This window comes from Mya arenaria, chromosome 5 (assembly GCF_026914265.1).
Source record: "Mya arenaria isolate MELC-2E11 chromosome 5, ASM2691426v1".
In the NCBI taxonomy this organism is placed as follows: domain Eukaryota; kingdom Metazoa; phylum Mollusca; class Bivalvia; order Myida; family Myidae; genus Mya; species Mya arenaria.
Genome location: NC_069126.1, coordinates 37,076,009 through 37,095,395, shown reverse-complemented (window position 1 = coordinate 37,095,395; position 19,387 = coordinate 37,076,009). Strand labels below are relative to the sequence as shown.

At 34.1% G+C, this 19,387-nt stretch overlaps 1 protein-coding gene across 2 annotated transcripts; it reads right to left on the bottom strand.

Moving 5' to 3' along the window:
- Nucleotides 1-1,553: 1,553 nt before the first annotated feature.
- LOC128233525 (uncharacterized) lies at nt 1,554-14,047 on the bottom strand. Of its 2 annotated transcripts, XM_052947231.1 has the most exons (7): nt 13,848-14,047; nt 10,370-10,678; nt 9,758-9,907; nt 8,093-8,218; nt 7,551-7,829; nt 6,799-6,927; nt 1,554-5,133 (listed from the first exon to the last, which is right to left on the bottom strand). In XM_052947231.1, the coding sequence occupies exons 1-7, from the start codon at nt 13,951-13,953 to the stop codon at nt 5,081-5,083; spliced, it is 1,152 nt and encodes a 383-aa protein (XP_052803191.1). In that variant the 5' UTR covers nt 13,954-14,047; the 3' UTR covers nt 1,554-5,080. The 2 variants fall into 2 exon arrangements, with proteins under 2 accessions (XP_052803191.1, XP_052803192.1); XM_052947232.1 differs by lacking the exon at nt 6,799-6,927.
- Nucleotides 14,048-19,387: the final 5,340 nt, after the last annotated feature.

Here is a 19,387-nt window from a genome sequence, read left to right as displayed (position 1 = left end):
CAAACCTGTGAACCCTGGGTGTGGCCAGTAATGACACCAGGTGCATAACTTAAACATTTTGTTAAGATGAACGCAAACTACAGAACTTAAAGCTAAAAAATGGCCTTTGGGCTTTCAACAAGAACAAGGCAGAGTAATTCACAAAATCAACTGCAGAAGCAAAAAGCAAATTGTCTCTCAAAATCCTAGACTGGCAAATTGTCTCCCTTAACTCTAGACTTGAATTTACATGTACATGTAAACTTGGCTAAAAATAGAATTCGCTCATGCAGACCTGGCTAAAAATAGAAAGCATTCTAATGGATATCTAGATACTGTACAAGTTTCATCAAGATACAATCAAAACTGAAGACTGTATCGTGTTCACAACCAATTATTTACACAATAGCATTTTTTTATACTATCAAGGGCCATAATCTAGGCATTCATGGGCGGATCTGGCTGGTTTTCGAAAGGAACCCAGTTCTAATGGATATCTAGATACTGTGCAAGTTTCATCGAGATACAATCAAAACTGAAGACTGTATCGTGTTCACAAGCAATTGCTTACAGACGCACGGACGCACGGATGCACATACTATGTACACATTACCATTGCATAAGCTCTTCTGGCCTTTGGCCAGTAGAGCTAACAATCTATATAATCAAATTAAAGCAACAACATTATTCACGTATATATGGGAATTATTTAAAAAAATGTACAAGCTGTCTGTAAATGTACAAGCTGTCTGTAAAGTGTGATAACATTATGTACACAACTGACATAAGCCACAACAACATGTTTAAATGCAACGGAAATAAAAAAATTAGCAGTATATCAGACTCGACCAGATATAATAATTATTTTCTCAGATTGAGCAATTATTTTTTTTGAAGCAAACTCACAACACAAATACAGAGCTTGTCTAGGCAGATCTACGGTACCAGCTATCTTGTTATATTGTAACTGAACTAAAGTTGTTACATCAATATATCTGGATACATGTACATTCAAAATATGGCACTGGCCGGTGATGGCAATATTAGAAAAAAACGACGAACATGTGTGGAGCTATTTAATACATGTGTATACAGTGCTCCCCTAACACAAATTTTCTAGGAAAAAGCAGAAGTTAAATTACTACAATGTGCTGGTAGAAGTTGTAGCATTATTATACTCAAGAAGAGGAATGTTGCATGGTAATGTGAATATGGATCTTCAAATATTTTATAATGTCATTGCCATATCTATATACAAGGTTCATTTGAATCCCATTAGAACATTCCCATATGTGGCCAGAACAAGCAACCCTTATGGCAAAATATCGGATCAAGGGGAGACAACTAAATACATATTTATTCAGGGTAGGATTCTTATTATATCTATATTTCAAGTTAAATTTCAATCCCCAATCAACTTTTAAAGATATGTTCTGGACAAGCACACATTTTTAACAAAATATCAGGTTAAGATATAAGGAGATAACTAAAAGAATGCAGGGCAGGATTATGGATTCTTAAAGGCCTAGTTTAATCCTTCTATAAGTGCCCCCCCCCCCCCCCCCCCCAACTGTGTACAGTACACAACCTCTGTGTATTGATCTTAATCTAATTGCCTAATTGTCTTAACAGATCTCCGATCTCAGTATCCTGTGCAGTTTTTGAGGTTTTATAATAGAAATGGACCCTAAATGGCCGTGAGCCAATAAACAAATACACAGGAAATTGGCCGCTACTGTGACAACAGTATGTATGCAGGAGATGCACAGCAGGGGATTTTCATTTCCAACATTCCTTAAACTAGGCCTTTAAGCACTAAAAGGATGCAGGGCAGGACTTTGGATTCTTAAGCACTGCACTTTTTCTCATTGCCTTCATCTATTTTAAAGTTTAATTTCCATCCCTTTAATACTTTTGAAGATTTGACCTGACAAACTACCATTTTTGAAAAATATCAGGATACGGGAAGTTTAAGGGTAGATAACTACAATAATTTGCAGGACAGGATTATGGTTATTGTGAACTGCACTTTCTGTTATTGCTATCAATCTATATACCAAGTTTCATTTGAATCCCTTTATAAAATTAAAAGGTATGGCCTGGACAAGCAACCTTTATGAACAATTATGATATATTATTATGGGGAAATAACTTAATTAATATGCAGGATACCAATAGGATTATAATTGTTTGGTACTACAGAAATGATACCCCATAAATGTCCTCCAGACCATTAAGGATCACCAAGATTTTTGAGGTAATGATCTGTGTATTGATTGTGACTCTTCATTTTTATGTGACTTATGCCTAGTACCATACATGTGATAACGTCCCGGACGTCCGGGATTGTCCCGGAAATCGTATCTCTGTCACGGAGTCACGGAGGGTGCATGTTTGTCCCGGAAAGTCATAAAAAAAAAAACGAAAAAAAAATATCGGAATCGGAATCGATTATCTTAATTTTACCAATGTAAGTCAGCTATTTTGCCTGTCCGGGACACTGGTCGTAAAACACAGGACATGTTGACACTGATCCGTTAATTGGTACGTGTGTCGTCGAGGTCATCGTCAATCACCCGATAATTGATCTATCGGCCTATTGTTGTGCTTAACGAGTGGGGGAGGGTTCTTGTATACTAATTCATTGTTTTCATATGGATTTGTTTGGTCTTATGAATGATAGCTTTTAATTGATGAATTGATATTTTTCACACATTTTACCAACAAACGAGCATGAAGGTAAGTTCAAAGAAAGTGACAAAATGAGTAAAAAACCAAAATTAAAACACGGAAAACATCCCATATTCCTTTCAAATTTCAAAGTCGATACGTCGTTATACTTTAAACAACTTACGCGTGTATATGGAATTTTAGTGTTTTGACCTTTTTTCCGAACTATCGTGTGAATTTTTACGTATTATTACGCCGAAATAAAACTGACGATATGGGGTTTACAGGTGGTTATATAGAGTGCTTTAATCACGTGACCATGGTAAGTCACGTGATCCCTTTATACAGCCGAATGTTGACACGTCTCTATCAAAATTATATGCATCTCCAAACGGAAAAAAGCTCATCGACTGGAAAATCTTCTTTATCGTCTGGAAAATATTGTGTGTCATAAATTGCAAACGTTTTAAATGTGATGAAAAAATAAATATTTTGTAACGCATGTTCTCAAAAGCGCGGGAAAACAGGTGCCCGTATAGTTGTTTATTTCCTGTTTTGATGAAACCGAAAGTAGACTGCATATCCTCCTGGTTAGCACTTAATTTAAAGCCTGGGAAAATATCTGGTGGTTTTATTTTTTCAAGAAAATGCAGAAAAAAACAACCATGTCAAGTAAAAAATACGTTTTGGCAGTCACAATAGGTACATTTTCCCGACGTTAAAAATGACTAAAATAGCCCCAGATATGCTATAGAATGCAACACAGACGTTCCCCATTTAAAAAAAATCCGGGGGGGCATGCGGACATTACGACGAGTGTCCCGGAATCGACCCAAGAAATTATCACATGTATGCTAGTACCATAATTAAATGTTTGTCCCATAGATGAGAATGTTAAGGTTTGGTCAAAACTGTGCATTGGTTTCAATTGGCTGTAAATCTTTGAAAAAAGGTGCAGATATACACAATTCAATGGTAAAGATCAGTGACAAAGATTTAACACTGAGCTACCAAATTTTAAAATTGCTTGCAGCACATACCTTTGATAGAAACGCAAGTATACCATTATAATTTTTACAACAATACATAATTATGCCATCATTCATACAAGGCCTCAACATAACAGTCCTGGTGGACAAGTATGGGTACGTGAAGCTGCAGTCTCACAGATTGACCTTTTTGACAACTTTTATTTTTTTGCCTTGGAATGAGCCAAAGTTAGTGTAAATGTCTCAAAACTGGTAATATAAGACTGCTAATAAAAGATCAGATCATATTTTTTTCGCTTAAAGAAGAAATGAAATTTTCAGCAGTTTTTCTAACAATTTGGATCTGTTCTATCGTTTATGACTAAATTAAAAGCGTTGATGCAAAAATCAGCTGATTCTGAGACAAGAAAGTTGTCAAATCGTTCATTCTGTGAGAGTGCAGCTTTAAAGATTTAATTGCCCTGATCAAAAATATATATCCCACAAAAAAGTGCTATATTTTTTTTGCTAAAAACATTTCACACACTCCTTCCTTCCTGGATAATCCATAGCAAGTCCATTTTCATTAAATGTGTTTACTTTAAAAAAAAAAAGTAGACGAAGCATGTCGTTGTAAAATGATCATATGACATGAACTATTATGCTTTTGTATTATCAATTTCAATTGACCTCATTGTTTAAACCAATAAACAAAAACAGAATCTTAATTTTAAACTCAAAACGTTTTTTAGTAAATCTATACACTCTAGGATCCCAAAGTAAAATAAACATGCAGAATTATTCTTTCCCAATCCTTTCAGCTTATTGGCACATACACAATTTTAGCTTAGATATGTGAGCATCAGCACTTAGCGTGGATTTAAAACAATCCAGCTAGCTGTTTCTGTTTAGATATTTTCTTGAACACTTGTTTGCTTTAGACGACATGAAATGTTGAGCCCTGCTTAAAACAAAAATAATTGCAAATTGCACAGAAATATCAGGATTTTTTTCTCAGATTCATTCTATCTGAAATTCATACTTTCTAATCATACATCATCTGCTGAACACTTCTCATGGTACATTTAATTTTACACATTATTTTCATCTGAGTGGGGACCTTTGATCACAAACTATCATTAATGGTAAAACGTATCCAGACATAGCTAAAACCTAAATTAAACTTAAAGTACAGAAGAAAAGCATATAAATAAATAAAAGTGAAATATGGAAGAAAAAAATCAAAAGCAAGAATGTTATCGAATATTGCAGAAACATTATCAAACTTTTGTTGTTGTCCCTACAAGCATAACAGACACATACATCTTATCAAAATCAATAATGAAGAATACAAACCAGTACATTCAACTCATAAAATTAATAAATGTACATTTGCTAAACTTTTAACAAACAAGCCTCATAAAGGTTGCATGATCAGTGTCTCCTCAGCATTATCCACCTTCTCATTCACTTTTTTTGGAGTCCTTGGACATTAAACCTTCAGTTGTTGTGTTTCCTAGAATTAAATAAGAATTTAAATGTGACAGTCATGTGAAGATACCCAAGATTGGGCCTCTGGTCAAAAGATGACCTTGATTAGAGCACACAAGATGTTTGTAAAACATCTATGCCCCTCTTATGGCAGCCAATAAGTCATTTCCCGTTATTTGTGTCTGTGGGGTAATTTAAGGTAATATGACCTTGCAAAGTTTGAGGACTGTAGAAACAAGCATCTGTAGCTATCAATATGACATGCCTTTTGTGTTCATGGTCACCATCACCTTACATTTGACCCACTGACCTAAGATCAATAAGGGTCATCTGCTGATAAGTTTAAGGACTGTTAAACCAAGCATACTCTATGTATCAATCAGACAAGGTTTGGTCTACTGACCGATGGACTGATATGTGCATATGTGCAGTGTATAGCATCACTGAAACCAAAATCAATAGGGGTCTTCTTTCAATGACTAATGGGCCTACCAAGTTTGAAAACTCTACACAAATTTATTCAAAAGCAATTGATCTTAAATAAAAAAGCCTATAATGATTTTAGCAATGTTCACTACGGCCTTAACCTTTGACCTATTGACCCCAAAATCAATAAGGGTCATCTACTGACCATGAGTATGACCAACGTGCAAGTTTAAAGACTACACCAAGAAATTTGGACAGTGCATACAGTTATTCACTGTACTTGATATCGTCCTTCAATAATTTTAATTACCTATTTTAGTTTTTGAAGGTACCGGTATAAGCAGTGAAGTTTTGACACACAACAAAGTATACACTTTTTATAAATTTCCACAGTGTCAATGGAGACCATAAACATGAACTTTTGATCCCCTCTCCCAAATAAAATAATTCTAATTGTTAGCAAGTAAATGTCTGCTTCCAAATTGATGTTAGAAGAGCCCTCTAAGAAGCTTCTAAAACAAGTCAATTTTGCATCTGGGCAGGATGCCTTAGTTTATCCCATTGAAGGCTTAAGACCCCTTGATGAAATGGTTTCAGCCCTTCAGCTGCCAGGTCAATCACATCCCTGTTTTTGTGTGGCCTGAAGCATGACAGACATATATGGATTACATTGTCTGTCAAAGTCATATTTTTGTTTCATACGTTAAAATCTTATTGTTGAAGTTTTGGAAATAAAAACAAAGTTCAAAATTCTTCCAATATTGAAGTTTGTTTAGGTAACTGTAAACATTGTCCAAAGTTCAATGAAATAGTTTAAATAATCTTTTTAGGATATTTTCAATGTTTTTCTTTTGGTAACTATGGCAACCACAAATCTGATTTTGGACCACATCAAATGAAGGAATATGAAATCAGACAATAACAATTTCCCTGAAATTATAGTGAAATTGTGTGAATGATTTTAGATATGATGGATTTCAAAGTGAGTTTGATTGAAATTGGTTAAGTTGTTAAGACAGAGAAGTTATGTTATGATTTTCCTTTTTACATGATTTTTTGTTGCAAAATATTGAATAATAATGTCTTAAGTAAAATAAATATTTTATCTTCTTAACTTTTCGATATCATATTTAGTATGGAAATGACTGTCTACTGTTCTAGAATTGATTCAAACAAGTAATTCATTTAACATTAATTACTGTTGACTAAATCTAAAACCAACACCATAACATTATCCGGAACTCATTTTTCCATTCACCAGTACCTTCTTCAGGCTTTTTGCAGGAGGGCTTTTTTTTCCTCCTCAGTAGCACAATGAGCGCAACCACCACCGCCACCACCACCGCCAATGAACCCAGCACAATCCCCACAATCTCCGCAACTCCCAAACTGTCTGCAAAAAGTGATTTCTTATCATAATCATAGAATTATAAAACTGTCCTTACATTGTTCACTGACCTGCATATTGGTCTTGTGCATTAGAATGGGCAGTATCAATATCAGTATGAAAGTGTTTGAGGGGTGGAAAACCTTGCAACTATATCCACTTGAATTAAGGCTTTCTTTCGGTTTATTGTACATTGTAATAACCTGTCAAACACAATGCACATTAAACTTGCACATAAACACACAACATTTCTTTTTACATAAATGTTTTTCTTGAATTGAATGGTGTACTTTCCACATGTACAATTAATAATAATAATAATAATAGTAACATGTTGTTACTGTTTGGGCAAACATGGTACCAGTACTACCACTATCAGGCTTACAAGTGCCTACTAAGAAAATTACACTAAACATGAAACTATTATATAAATGTATCTTAAAATCCTTTCCAATAAGTTGATTAAGAATGTTTGCAAAAATTTAAATCTTTAACTAAAACAACATAATTTGTAGGTTTTTTAAATAAATTATCCATAATAAACATTATTTTATTTTAAATGAGTTCCGGATAATGTTATGGTGTTGGTTTTAGATTTAGTCAACAGTAATTAATGTTAAATGAATTACTTGTTTGAATCAATGTATAAGGGCAAACTCGTATGTCGATATACGGTTCTATAACATTTCCCCTGAATGATATCTTGACTGAGATGGGCTCCATTGTCCTGTTCACGAGGATGGTGCTGATGAGCATGGATCCTGTGGAATTCTTTACACCCAGTAAGGCATTTCCCTTGCTGGTCCACTCAACTGAGAGGTTGTGCCACTGCTTGACATCACTGTGTTTGACGGTCAAGGATACATTGCAGGAGCCACCAAGTACCTCTGTTGATTTGGTCTCCACTCCTGAAATGATTGTGTTATTAAAAGGGTTCTCCTCGAACACACAACCTCTTCCTAACTGGTATATAAGATAAATTCTAGACAAGACTGGTTAACATATATTGCTATGACATTTTGGATGATGATGATGATGATGATGATGATGATGATGATGATGATGATGATGATGATGTTCATGATGGTGATGATGATGATGATGATGATGATGATGATGATGATGATGATGATGATGTTCATGATGGTGATGAATATTTTCTTTCCCAAACCTATGAAGTCCCTAGAGATCACAAGGGCTGAACCACTAGCCACTGCTTGATCCGTGATGTTGTCATTGGCACCAAGAGCTGTTTTATTGGCAATACGACATCTTCTTGTACTGACATCACCAAGGGCTGAAATTTTTAACTTCCTAGTTGGTAAAAGTTGGTATTCCACTCATTTGGAAACTTCCTGTTATTGAAATATTGAAATGTATACAAAGTAATGCATGGTAAACTAGAAGTGAATCATGTTTGAATTGCCTTGAAATATTGCCAAGATTTTAGTGATATTTATAACTTGAAGTTGAGACCAATTAAATATCATTTTATCTAATCTGAAGCTGGAAGCCCTTCCCTTTACAAAGTTTAAACAGATTGCAAGAAATGAATATGATACTAACAACATTTGAAAAATATTTAAAGTCAGCACATTATAGCTGTCAGAAAAAATATAGTAAATTTAACATTACATGTACATGTACATGGGTATTATGAATATAAGATCAGAAGTAGAGTGATAGGTTCAACCTGGACTGGTGTCTATCATCAGGCAATTTTTATTTTTGTCATTACTAATAATCAACTGCTTCTTTTTACAGACAGATAAGTGATTCATGCATCCATTGATCAGAACTAGCAGCCAACATGATATTGATTTGAATGGTCTAAACTATTATGCATGCATTGCTGAACACTTATTGCCAATCTGAAAGTATTTTACTTGGGCAAACTTACATTGACCTAAAGCAACTGTGCACCAAATGATCAATTAGCAAGAAAAAAAGAACATTGTCAAAAACTGACATAAACTTGGTATTAATGTGTACAATGCATTGAAACTTACTAACTGTAGTACCATAGTTTACAATTTATTTAAATTTAGTAGTTAATTCGAATTTTTCCATAAAAAAAGATTACTGGGTATGTCTACCTGGTAGAATTCATTCCTTATGCGTGATCGGCTAGTCGATGTTATCACGTGATATTAACGAGTTAGGTATATAGCTTTAATATACCACTCGTTAAGAGTAAGCCTTCATAGCTCAGTGGATACGACGGAGGGCTCGAACCCAGTCTCCGACACAATTTTTTTTTTACATTTTGGTACTTTTTTGACAATTATGATATCAAAGCGTAACACATTCTATTTAATAATTGTCCTGGGATTTGTTACAGAAAAAACCCTTTTTTGGTGCCAATCTGGTTTACAGTCCCTTTAATATTTGTACTCATTTTCTCAATGGGAAAACTCAAATTAAGTCTAAGAAGTCTAACTCATGGCTGATTAGTGGTTACAATTTTTTATCAATTTAAGTACAGAACATGTTTGTTCACATTGCATTTTTTTCTGGTCACTATTTCCACAATATTTTGTGTCAAGAATAAAAGAGCTAAAAAGAAGCTTATAAACAAGGGCTCCACAAGTGGTTTATAAGATGCTCTGTTTTCCTCAGGTAATCAAAGGGCATAATTTGACACATATTTATAGACTTATCAAACTTGAGTATGAATTGTCATGCAGTACCAAGATTCAATATTGTAATGTTTCTCAAGCCTAAGTAATGCACGACAGCATTGATTCTGTTGCTAACGCAGTCTATGACAATACTTTTACTTTTCCATTCACACAACAGATAAACTTAAAATAACTGTTTAACATAATAAACTTACAGTCAAGTGTGAAGTCCCAGGTGTTGGATTGTGATGATCCACCTTCCCAATTGACCACAAGCCCCTCATGAGGCTTGTCAAGACATTGTATAGACACCCCAGTACCGACTTGTACTAATGGGTTTTTTTGATGAGCCATGGTCTCTGTGTCTGCAAAAATGATAATGAATGTTCAGATAATTATTAAAACTATATAAGTATGATCTTTATAAATGATGCACATACCTTTGTTTGAAGATGTTGGGCACCTTATGCAACAGTGTTATGACATTGATTCAACACAACTTTACAATCTCAACATAACTTAACAGACTTAACATAACTTTACAATCAAGAGCTAGACATAATCTTTGTTAGTAATTTTCTAAAGAGACCAAAATATACTAGTAAGTATTCAAAGTGCTCAACTTAGTAACTATAAATTAAGATTACATAAAATAATCTATAGCATTAAGTATTCCTTTTATTCATCAATGGCGGTACAGGTAGTCCTTCGACCACCTTTTTCCATGCTTTTTTCATTATTTATTTCATTTAAGAGTACAACCGAGAATTCAGAAACAGAAATCCTGACACAACAAAGACTTATTCATTTATATTGGGTTGCATTACCTGTCAAGATCTTTACATAGGTGCTAGCTGTATAATTTGGCCGTGGTTTCGGACCCTCCTGGGCTTGTATAGTGCATGAATAGTTTCCGTAACCATTTTCATCCAACACCTTTTTCAACAAAACACTTCGCCGCCCCAGTTCTCCAGATTGTGGTGAATAATCTTCATTTATAAAAATTCCATTGTGAAAGATTTTAAAGTTTATGTCTACGTAAAGTTTTGAAAAATTTGCCGGAGCACGGCAGGTGAGATTCAACACATCGTCTTTCCTCTTCACTGGATCAACGGGTAACAGGACAGCACTCTCAGCTATACAGAAAAATAAGTGAAAGAAGTTGTAGAAAACTTGCCACAATTATAAAAAATAATTGTTTTATCAATGCACTTGGATCATACATGAAAAAACAGCATAGTAACGGAATAGGAAGAACAATGTGCTCACCTTTAGGCAATACTGGTACAAAATTACAGGCATTGAAGGAAGGTAACTCAAGACAAGATTATCATGTCTTGGCTTACATCAATTCAAATAGTTAGATGTTTTATGATTGCATGTTTTTAAATTTCACACTATTTTTATATTTTAACATTTCATATTTTTGTTTACTTTTGTCTATTTGCAGGAAAAGAAATAGTAAAAATTCACAATTCAAAGCGACATCTAACATTTATAGTTTAGCACTGGGAAGTTTTGAGTACTCAGTACTAGTTTAAACCAAGAAAGTTGTATTCGTTGTATAGGCACTTTACACTTGGAACCAAAAGTGTCTTCGTACAGTGCTAAGGTAGTGCAGCAGGACATCCTTGTATCTCACTCTGTTTCTTCAGCTCTGGTTATACAGATTTATCTAGATGTGAATGGGTATGAAGTCACTTCTATCTCATGTCATTCATGGCATTTAAGAAACAATTTTGCAATTCACATTGGTGTTACAGCAGGGTCAAGCAATAATGCAGCCAGTGGAAACATTTTTTTTCATTTGGCTGAATTCAAATATTATAATTTGTCTTGTACAAATTAAATACACCAATCATAAAAGTTGAGATAATGCTTTGTTTATTTCAACTCTGTTTATCCCAGCCTGAAGAAGCATTCATGGCGGTAATACTGCATGCTGATATCACTTATATTGCATAAGATACAGGTTTATAAGTTAGATCATGTATTACACATTTTGAATACTAAATTGGTTGTCAGGCACAGGATGTTATTACGAAAGTTCAATATTGAAGTGACATGCAAAATTAACGTATCAATATTACAGCTAGTTTATAATACTATTTGTTTTCTGAAACATAAATTTTAGATGGGTTCCAGTTTTAATAACTCTAGTGAATGCATAATTATAGAAATGTACAGTTGACTATACCGACAATGAGTGATTAAGTTTGGTTATGTTTTTTATTTCATTTCATTTATACCAAACATAAAATAATTATTATTTTGACCTTGAGTTAAAAAAACAGTTAAACACAGTGTTGGTGTTCCAACAAGCAGAGTATTTTATTTGTCCCACAGTTATTATTGACAGCTAATATCTATTGCACATAGTATTAAAGCGCAATAAGTTAATACTGCACTTGAAAAAAATTAATGAAAGTGGTCAGTATAAAACTTTTCAAAGGTGAATATAACAGATCAATATTTCATTCAATTTGTCCACAGATGAGACATAACCTTAATTGGCAATCAAACTCACAAACAATCAAACAATCAGTCTGCTCACAAAGATCAGCTAGGCCAGAGTTAAAACTTTAGTCCAATTATGAAATGTAAAAGCTCTGGAAAACTGTACCCACCACACCATGCAACGAGAATGAACAAATAAGGCACTTATGCCGTGTATCTTCATTGTTAACACATGACATTTAGATTAACATGATAGTTTACTGCATGTCTATAAAAAATGTCCTATAGACATGATGTCCATGAATATTTTCGAACTATTAATGATTAAGCACATCCAAATGCTTGAACGGTTTAAATGAACAAACAAAGTCCTAAATCTCTTGGTCGGTTGGAGTTTGAGATTTCTTACACTTTTAGTACATGGGAAACCCAGTAATGTGAATTCTGGGCTATATATATATATATAATACTGATATGCTGCAAATAACCAAAACTGAATCCCTTAGTTTAGTCAACTGTACATTTCAATATGCGTTCACTGCTTAGCCTAGTGATGTCATAACTGGATCCCATAGTAATGTTATACCCATAAAATGCATCATCATCATCATCATCAAAATCACCATCATCATCATGATCATCTTCGTCATCATCAATCAAGTAGTACGTTCTATTGTTTATCTCACATGTTTATCCAAAAATAACAGGTGTAAAGATGATATTTAACACCCTATTTTAAAAGATCTTCAAATTGTCTTTGATAAACATGGTACAATTTATTTCTTTTGATGCATTTAAGATTTTCATAAAAAGCAACAAGCGTGAAAGTGAACAAACCCTTAAAAAGAGCAGCCTTTTCAAACATCTGAAAGGAAAAGTTAATGAATATGAAACCTACGACTTTTGTTGAATTTGAACAAGTATTTAAACAAAACTGAGACCTTTTCAAAGTTGGATGAAAATGAGTCCTTGACATCCATGAAAGAAATATAAGCATGAATCCAAGGCTGACAATTTTAACTAATTTTTAACAAGCAGCTTGTGATGGTAAAAAAGTGCAAAAAAGAAATTGTTTCAAGTTATAAAGATATATATATATATATATATATATATATATATATATATATATATATATATATATATACATAGTAGTGTTTTATAAAGAGCCAATGGTATTCTTTAATATATTGATTAAGACTATTTAGCATTGGATACTGTATAGTTTGTAGTAACATTAGAATAACATAGTGTACTGGTACATAGTTTCTGGCAATGCATTACATAATTGATAATATTATCTGGATATTATATAATGATGTGAATATATATTTGTACCAACAAACTACTAAATTAATAAAGGTACTTATTCAAGCTTTAATTTATATCATGTGTAAATATCATATTTGAGCTTACTATTAGTTAATAAATGTAAAATGAAGTTGGTGGTACTGTAAAGCTTTAATAACTCTATTGAATAATTTAAATGTTTTGCACTCCGTTTTACCAAAGTCAATTAAAAAATCTGTTTTACGTACATTTATACAAAAAAATTGTTGAGTGAGACCCTTTAAGAATACAGTAAAATATACAATGTAAGTTATTATAAATGAATTAATTTATGCATGCTGAGCCTGATGGATTTATTTTTCAATTTTACTAGACTGATATAACCTACACCTACGCAGGCGACGTGGTTTATAGTCATTTCGTACGAAATCACTATCCAAAGTGTACGTTTTAGTAATTTCATACGAAATGACTATCCAAAGGGTACGAAATGACCAAAAATCGGAGGGTACGGAATGACTAGTTCCTGGCGACGTAATGATAAACAGAATTGATACTTACGGTGGGCGTTCAATGCCCGGACGGTGTTATCATATGCCTCATATATAATCGTTAAACATAAGATCACAGAAAATAAAGCATTACTTCTAACACACATTTTAAACATTTTCAGTTTATGTCTTACGCATGGAAACCCACTTTCTTTTTTGCATGTCTATTTAAAGAATCGGAAAACCCTAGACCTAATCTCTGAATACATTCGGAACTCCTCGGCCATTTTCCAACGGGCACGGTCTAAAAAGCATACCACAAAGAGATATAGTAACGCATACAAGAAAAGAAAGAGAGAAAGGTAATCAAATACTTCCAAAATGCACCTTTTCGGACTAAACATTGCTTAAAACAAAAGTAGGGACAGTGTTTATTGGTCAGTGGTTAAACGTATGTAATCAAGCAAAATCGCATCATCATAACTGCAACTAGCAGACCCATAGACATTTACGACTGGTATCGGAACATTAAGCCTGGACTTAAATGATACCACAGTCACAGGTTATCGGGCCGTAAATAAGTAGCTGACAGTACATTTAGTTTGGTACGCGTTGTCAAGAACCAGTAATGGTAACGGTGTCTACGGGTAGGTCCAATTCAACTTCGAAAAGTGATAGACGTTATTAGAAAATTATCTTTTAAGCTTGAAAAACAATGGTCTCTCCCTCTTCAAACTTAGAGACTTATGAAAGCGAAAAACAATATAACACTAATGTTGGTTTGTAAACGTTATTAATCTTGACTTTTGAATGCTCCGCCGCCGACCATCTTTACCAAAGTGTGGGTGGTATAATTACCACCTTGTTATATTTGGGTTTGTACCGCACAGTCATCAAATATAAACTCCAGTGGAACTAAAAATTGGCGCGTAAAAAGGGCTTTAGCATCTAAATTCAAGCAACTAAAGACGCCGACTTCAGTCAATACATTTATTACAGCATTCATGATATAGATTGCATAACATATATAAAACGGTTGAGAATCTGTCTTTATATGTTTACCGTCTCCATCCCTGCTCAGTCCAGGAATAAACGACATCATGGTGGGCATTACCTTCTGTGAAAACTAGCGCATAATGAACTTACGATATTAATGTGATATTGCGACCAAACTTTTCAGTCGGCAAAATAGTTTGACAAATTTATTTGTTTTTCATTCAGAGTCAGTGACATGTAAAGGTCCTCGCTCATGTTTTTGGACCAAACGTAATTTTAGTGGCGGGTGTGAACCCACGCCGATAAAGTCAAGAAAAAAAAGGTAACCGCGACGCCTTAACCGCTAGGCCGATTTCAGTTATACATCAGAATTGGATAATTGCGTATTTAATTTACTACCAGGGTATGCCAGCTAAACAATATGCATCCCAACAAAATGCATTGGACATATGTTTAAGGCTTAAAGAAGCCTTGACATCACCAAATACCTCTGAATCGAATCACCCACATACTATTTATTCCCTGTATGTTTCATGTACATGTATCTTAATAATGATCTCAAAATATGTCAATCGCGTACAAAATGAACATATTTACATCAGTTGTTTTTTAAATAGATATGCATTATGCTACATGCTCAAGATATTGGACTGAAATTACCGAGATAAACTGAAAAATATTCACATACTTTTCGTTTCATTCGGCATTACATGACACAATTTGTAGCAGGTCGATAGCCTGTCAACGCTTTACGCGATTTGATTTGATTGGTAAAAGTGTATAATATTCGTTTGTAATGGTTAAAAGGTTGTTAGTATGTATACTAACACAAGAGAATGGTTTTATGCGACACACAGTTTACAAATACTAGTAAAGTCTAACAATCTCATTAAAAATGTCAAGTAATACTAATAGCCGATTTAGGCAATATACTTACGAGTGAACTACAATCACCAAAAACCTGATTGTAGGATAACATGAAGTATTGTAATTTCATTTAAATCATTATGAATTGATATTTTACGCATTATTAGCATTTAATTGCATCATAATTCGATTCATATTTTTCCGGGTTTTGACGACTTCTCAGAGTTTATTTCCAGGGAATAAACCTGTCCGAATGCGATGACCCACATTCTATTCTTAACTTCAATGTACATGTAGATATTATCGGTCCTCGGCCAAAGCAAAATCTATATAATAATACATGTATTTATTTAAATCAGAACGCGTTCATTTTGAAACTATTTTAGGATTCTGCTTTTTATTTTGCGTTCTGTAACTCGCCAATATTAAAATAATTGCTTTTTGTTCAATTTCAATTGCGAACTATATTACACGAAACGCAGCTTATTCGAACTATACTAACCGCATTACATAGACAACTCATTACAGCGCTATTTATAGCTAGCAAGCTAAATAATATGCAGAACGCAGTCCGTAGCTATAAGAGCAGATTGCTCACTAGGTATTTTCGATGTAAATGTTAATGTAAATTAGGTCGGTGACCATCGCAGTTCTAACCGCGCTAGGGCTAATACGCCCTTGCGCGCATTAATTCGCCAAAAGTTAAAAATGTTATGTCGAGCTTTCCCAAACGACTGGAAAATTGTAATTAAATCGACTCTATATATATATAGTAAACACAAAAGTCAAAACGTGTTTAAATCTTAAATACGGTCGAAAATAACGCTGTATTTGAAAAACCCTTCATACATAAATACTGGCAAGAAACATTTAACAAACCAATCAACTGGCGATCATGGTATTTTATTTTACATTGGATAATTCCAGAAAATAAAGTTAAGCAGTTCAAGTTGTTCAAACTACTACATAACATCATGGCTACAAATCTAAACCTATTCCGCTGGAATATCTCAGCAAGTCCTCTTTGTAATCACTGCAACCAAGTCGAAGACTATGACCACTTTCTTATATAATTGCCCGTATCTTTCATTTTTGGTCGAAGATAAATGGCACCTTTAAACATTGTAATATACCTAAACAGGTGAAAAGTATCGATATACTTATGTTACGTGCGAGCCAAACAAACACCAGGTAACCGAGCTTTCTGGCGTAATGAAACAAACACCAACAGATCCCTTCAGGGAAAAGCATGGTCGGCCCTGAAGGGGTCCACTGGTCTTTATATACACTAACTTCTCTATTCTCACATAGCCCGGACTTTGCTAATTTGCATATTACCAGCCAAGTTTACATCCGGTATGAACGTACTTCCGTTTTATACGGAATATTATTATGAACGTACCTCCGCCGCTGTAGACCTCCGCCGCCTACAGGGGGCCGTTACACTTCAACCATCAGGAAAGCAGAGCTTTAAAGATTGTTGAAGTTCCAACTTATTATGCCTCACAGGATAGCTGAGCTTTCTAGCAATTAAGTGCATAGAAGTGGAGACTATGAACGCACATCCGCCGCATACAGCGGACCGTTACACTTATAATTGGATATAAACTTGAATACAAAGAATATAATATTATCCTATCTCAAATAGATCACTGTATTTACAAATCGTACTTTTTATCTGAGAGAAGGCAGAAAATTGTTAACCTAGATGTGCATTGTTATATGCCGACCTTTTGATTATCCAAACATTATATAAAAGTAAAGGAATTCATTGTGACCTTTTCTCAATAAGTTCATTATAAAATTCAAAAGCAACTAAGAAAATCCTGTTAAAAAAACATGTTATATTAATTTTGTAAATATGCAATTGCAATGTATTAAGATGAAAATAGTTGTATATCATGATTTTCTTGTTCATTATTTGTCATGTTTATGATTTGTATATGTTTTGTATGAATAAAAGGATCCCCTCTTAGTGATTCAAAAAGAAAAGAAAAAATGTTATGTCGATCTGCCAATGCGATTTCCGAGATACGATTATATAAGTCTGCAGGCCTTAAAAACTCATTACAGCGCTATTTATAGCAAGCTAATTAATATGCAGAACGCAGTCCGTAGCTATTAGAGCAGATTGCTTACTAGGTATTTTCGATGTAAATGTTTATGTAAATTAGGTCGGTGACCACCGCAGTTCTAACCGCGCTAGGGTTTATACGCCCTTGCGCGCATTAATTCGCCAAAAGTTATAAATGTTATGTCGATCTGCCGATGCGATTTCGGAGATACGGTTATAATATTCTGCTGGCCTAGCGGCCTACAGCCTAAACACTATATGACTCAATGGTCTGGGCAGTAATAGCATTTGGGGCCGCCATATGGGTTACACGAAAATATTCATTTTCGTATTGAAGCCATCGAAAACCGAGCTATGCGTTTCTTTTTAGGAACAGAAAAAACTCTGCTGTTGCGGGTGATATGGGCTGGGAACCAGTGTTTGTTAAACAGTTGAAATGCATTACAAATGTTTGGTGTAGACTATCGGGTATGGATTAGTCAAGACTAAATTTCAAGATTTCTGAATATTGCCTTTTATCTGCCAATATGGCATTTTAGAGTAAAGACTATTCTGTTTAATTTTCATTGTGGAGATTATGTACACTTCACTAACCCTTTGAACAAGAATATACTATTAAAACAATGTTAAATGCTGCAAGGATGTACACGTGGGTCGATGAGTTGCTTGTATCAATATATTGTAGTATGGCTAAAACTCGTCACCGTGGGTGGAAACAAATAGATTGTATCAGAAAATTAAATTTGACTGTTAAAGTGAACACTATGTTTATATATTAATGCCATTTAGTCATAGATCAGCACTCGAGATCTAACCTTATTGGCGCAACGCAACTTCTGAACCCCGTTTCATTTATGGTCGCATCGCAAAATTAGACTGCGACTTGCAACCTTGCTGGATTTGCGATGCGACCATTAATGAAAGTGGGCCCAGCAGTGGCGTTGCGCCAATAAGGTTAGAGACAGGTAGATATGAAAGGCTATAATGACGTTGCGTACGATGTTGGCTAAAATCAGAGTCAAAATAGGACAAACACTTACTAATTAAAAGGTAGAATTAATGTACTTTTTGTCGACATAAATATTATAGAAAACATACAATAGATAAACAAAATACAGAAGTTTTAACAAATCTGGTCGCGGGAAAACACAAAATCTTACTTTTTCAACTTGATATGTCTTTCGCTTGCCGTTTTATTACCGGAAATCTTGAACTGCATATGATTAAAACTACGTCATATACTGTATAGTTGACGTCACGTCACCGAGTCTTCTTTTTTGGCCGAAAAAAATAATTTTATTAATTTACCAAGCCGCTAAACAATGCGCATTGGTAAATTATGTTACATCTTACTTGACGTTTTTGTGATGTTTTCTATTGCTATATGTCGAATTAAATTTATACTAATTAATAAACCTACATGCAATCCCATTTACTATTTGGGCGACAGTTTTGCCTTTCTTGTCATATAAGAATATCAACAATCGTATTTCTATAACAAATTTCATGAAGCATTGAGTTGCAAAAAATTAACAAATTCCCGATGTACGCCAACAACGTACGCAACGTCTATATGTTAATAATATAAGATCTGTCCAATTTGTAGTATTGAGATAGAAGATGAAATGCATGTGCTACCTAACTGTTCAACATATACTGAAATTCATCAGTTA

Excerpts from the sequence above, each read along its gene's own strand:
- LOC128233525 (XM_052947231.1), bottom strand. The coding sequence starts at position 13,953 with ATGTTTAAAATGTGTGTTAGAAGTAATGCTTTATTTTCTGTGATCTTA. Across the intron at positions 9,908-10,369 it reads CTATGTAAAGATCTTGACAG|ACACAGAGACCATGGCTCAT; the intron begins GTAATGCAACCC and ends TCATTTTTGCAG. Across the intron at positions 8,219-9,757 it reads CTGGGACTTCACACTTGACT|CCCTTGGTGATGTCAGTACA; the intron begins GTAAGTTTATTA and ends TAAAAATTTCAG.